Raw genomic sequence first — 3,295 nt, 5'->3', positions numbered from 1 at the left:
TTCCAACCTCTTCTAAACAGATTATCCTTTGTAAATGGTGCTATTTCACAAGATTAACCAGAAAAGATTTTAATGTTTAAAGGGAGCTTAATCTTCCAGTGAAATTTGGAGGTGAAGTTTGCCTCTTCATTATTATTTTCTGATAGAAAGACCCGATAGTGAAAAAATCACTAGCAGCCAGGGGCCAACTTACAGTGTCTACTGATCTGACAGAGAGTAATTCCAAAGTAGCTAGGTGTCAATTATGCTCCGCCATAATTAAATGGAATTTCCCCAAAAAGTTCTTCTAAAATTGAACCTGGTCATACCCTTTTGTTAAGAACCTCAACAACAAAAACATTTCTTTTTTGTTAAAACTATTGGTAAAGTTGTTGGTTCTCTTCTGCATGATGCCACTTGGTCTAGCTTAGCCAAGTGCACTTGGGACTGGTCCATGTCCATCAGTCCGGTGTACTCAACAACAACAACAACACCAACACCAACAACATCAATGAAAAGAGAGGCTGTGCCGGTACCGTACAATGGTACAAGGTCAGTACAGTACACTAGAGGCCCTAACCCCGCAACACTTAACTGCACTTGATTGGACCATGGAAGCATAACCATCAGGAATGGTACCAAACTCTGTCAAAATAAACAAATTTCCTCCGCTTGTCACTCCGTCTAATTGTCTGTGTAGTGTGAACGACCTGGTCAGCTCTTTAATTTCCTCTAAACAATGCCGTCAACTAGGCCAAGTCCAGGCACTAAACCGCTGACTCTTTCAGCCAGATTGAGAATGATTAGGCATCTGCCAACCAACGTACGTACACGGTGAGATGATAAGCACGTACTTCGTCTAGTTTATCCACCTCCAGGCCATCGTTCATGTGCGGACACCGCTGGCCCTCATGGCCTCATGTGGCCCCGAGTTCCCTCCGCTCCAAGAATCTGCTGCTAATCAGTTATCCCACACACGAGAGAGACGACCATAATTTAAGCCACGCGAGTTCATTCCAAAATACTATAGTTTAACGGCGTATGCCATGGATACTAAGCTGTCGATCGTCCAATTAGCTCCATCTCAAGACGGCGAGCACGGAGCTACGGATTATGGAGCATGCATGGAATGTATTATCCTCCCACTTGAGGACATCGCCCACTTGATCGTCAGGAGAGACGTACAAAATGCCATGCCATGCTGCACGCGCATGCATGCACCAATAAGTCGTCCAATTTAATTAACGCGCAATTCCTTGTTGGCATCATATTGCATGTGAGCTTCGCTAGCAGCCTAGCGTGCACTGGGATGTCGATGGATCCATGGCATGTTCTCTGCCATTCCCTGACAAATTCTCATTCCCCTGCTCCTCTTATATAAGCCACTCCACGTTCTCTGCAAATCCACCAAGTTTACACCATTGATTCCGCCTGTCCCTCCATCTCTTGTAGCTCTACTAGTGCTCACTGCCCATCTCATCTCAGCTGAGATGGCCAGATCCATGTTGGCCCTGTTCGTCGTCCTGGCGGCGGCCGGCTGCCTCCTGCCGGCGGCCCAGGCGTGGTGGTACCCAGGAACGGCCACGTTCTACGGCGGCGCCGACGGCTCCGGGACAATGGGGGGCGCGTGTGGGTACGGGAACCTGTACAATTCTGGGTACGGGGTCAACACGGCGGCGCTGAGCACGGCGCTGTTCAACGACGGCGCGTCGTGCGGGCAGTGCTACCTCATCACCTGCGACACCGGCAAGTCGACGATGTGCAAGCCCGGCACGTCCATCACCGTGACCGCCACCAACTTCTGCCCTCCCAACTGGGCTCTCGCCAACGACAACGGCGGCTGGTGCAACCCGCCGCGCCAACACTTCGACATGTCCCAGCCCGCCTGGGAGACGCTCGCCATCTACCGCGCCGGCATCGTCCCCATCCTCTACCAGCAGTAAGTGAAGAGTGCCCACACAACTTCTTCTTCTTCCTTCCATTATCTTATATGAGTGTAGTATATAATGAGCATGTCGCCGTGTCCTGATGGTGGTGTAGGGTGAGGTGCTCGAAGATGGGAGGGATCAGGTTCACCATGGGAGGGTTCAACAACTTCGAGCTGGTGCTGATCACCAACGTGGGCGGGCCGGGGTCGATCCGGTCGGTGTCGATCAAGGGGGAGAGGACGGACTGGATCCAGCTGAGCCGGAACTGGGGAGCGAACTGGCAGTGCAACGCGCCGTTGGTCGGGCAGGGGATCTCCTTCTCCGTCACCTCCACCAACGGCCAGACGCTCTACATGTACAACCTCGTGCCGGCGTGGTGGGGGTTCGGCATGACCTTCACCAGCAACCAGCAGTTCGGCTATTAATTATTCACCTGATCAATAGCTCGCTACTACCTCGCACGTACTGCCGCGTCGATCTCAGCTAGGCTGCATATGGCAATGGCATCAAGCTGCATCGGATTGCGCGTGTACGTAGCTTGATTTGCCTGCCATTTATTCGTCTGCATTCTGAATTCTGATCTGAAGTTGGGGATTTTTTCGATCTTTTTGTAACATGTATGTATATTCTTTTGTCTCATATATATATATATATATATATATATATATATATATATATTAAAAGCTATGATATTCGCATAAACGATTGATCGCTCTTTCAAGTCAGACGTGGCTCGTGCGTGTGCGTGTGCTTCCCCTTGGGTCAGATTAACAGCTGCAATCTACATATATAATTAGTAGATCTGAAGAAGAAGAATACTACCTACCATAGTACCATGCATGTTATTGGAAGTCAACATGTGCATCTAGAAAAAAGATCAACAGAATATGCATTACCCTGTGAGATGAACATATTTCAGATCAACATAAAAATACCACCAAAAATAAGTCTGGACGTACTCTCAATTTCAACTTTACTCCAGATCAAGGGTTTGAAAAAAGCTGGAAAATCTAACAAAAGATAAATCAAGGGGTAAAAGAGATTTTTGTTTTGTTTCGTTATTACAGTCTAAGTTCAGTCCCTGAACCAATTCCAAAAGTTCTAGATCCTTCATTGTCGATAACAAATGGATTGGCCCCTTGCGCCACATAAATTGCCACAGTATAATGGTTCATACAATGTCTATCCGGTCAACATTTTCTTCGGGACTGGTCATTTCTGAAAGGTAAAGATAAATATATTGCAAATAATTATGAAATGTAGAAACTTTAGAAATATTTCATATAAACAAATACTCTATATGTGACTTGAACCCTTGCACACCACACCATTCTCAACTTGTTGTCTACTTTAGGTGTAGGCATGGTCATAGGGGGAGTGTTGTTCTC

General features: G+C 47.3%; 1 protein-coding gene across 1 annotated transcript; it reads left to right on the top strand.

Annotated features, from left to right (window-relative positions):
* The first annotated feature begins 1,382 nt into the window (after positions 1-1,382).
* Positions 1,383-2,481, top strand: LOC119284728 (expansin-A28-like). The gene is made up of 2 exons (XM_037563890.1): positions 1,383-1,918; positions 2,020-2,481. The coding sequence occupies exons 1-2, from the start codon at positions 1,470-1,472 to the stop codon at positions 2,330-2,332; spliced, it is 762 nt and encodes a 253-aa protein (XP_037419787.1). The 5' UTR covers positions 1,383-1,469; the 3' UTR covers positions 2,333-2,481.
* The last annotated feature ends 814 nt before the right edge of the window (positions 2,482-3,295 follow it).

The sequence above is a fragment of the Triticum dicoccoides genome, chromosome 4A (genome assembly GCF_002162155.2).
Source record: "Triticum dicoccoides isolate Atlit2015 ecotype Zavitan chromosome 4A, WEW_v2.0, whole genome shotgun sequence".
NCBI lineage: Eukaryota > Viridiplantae > Streptophyta > Magnoliopsida > Poales > Poaceae > Triticum > Triticum dicoccoides.
Note: the sequence above shows the minus strand (reverse complement) of the source record. Positions and strands in the feature narration are given on the sequence as shown.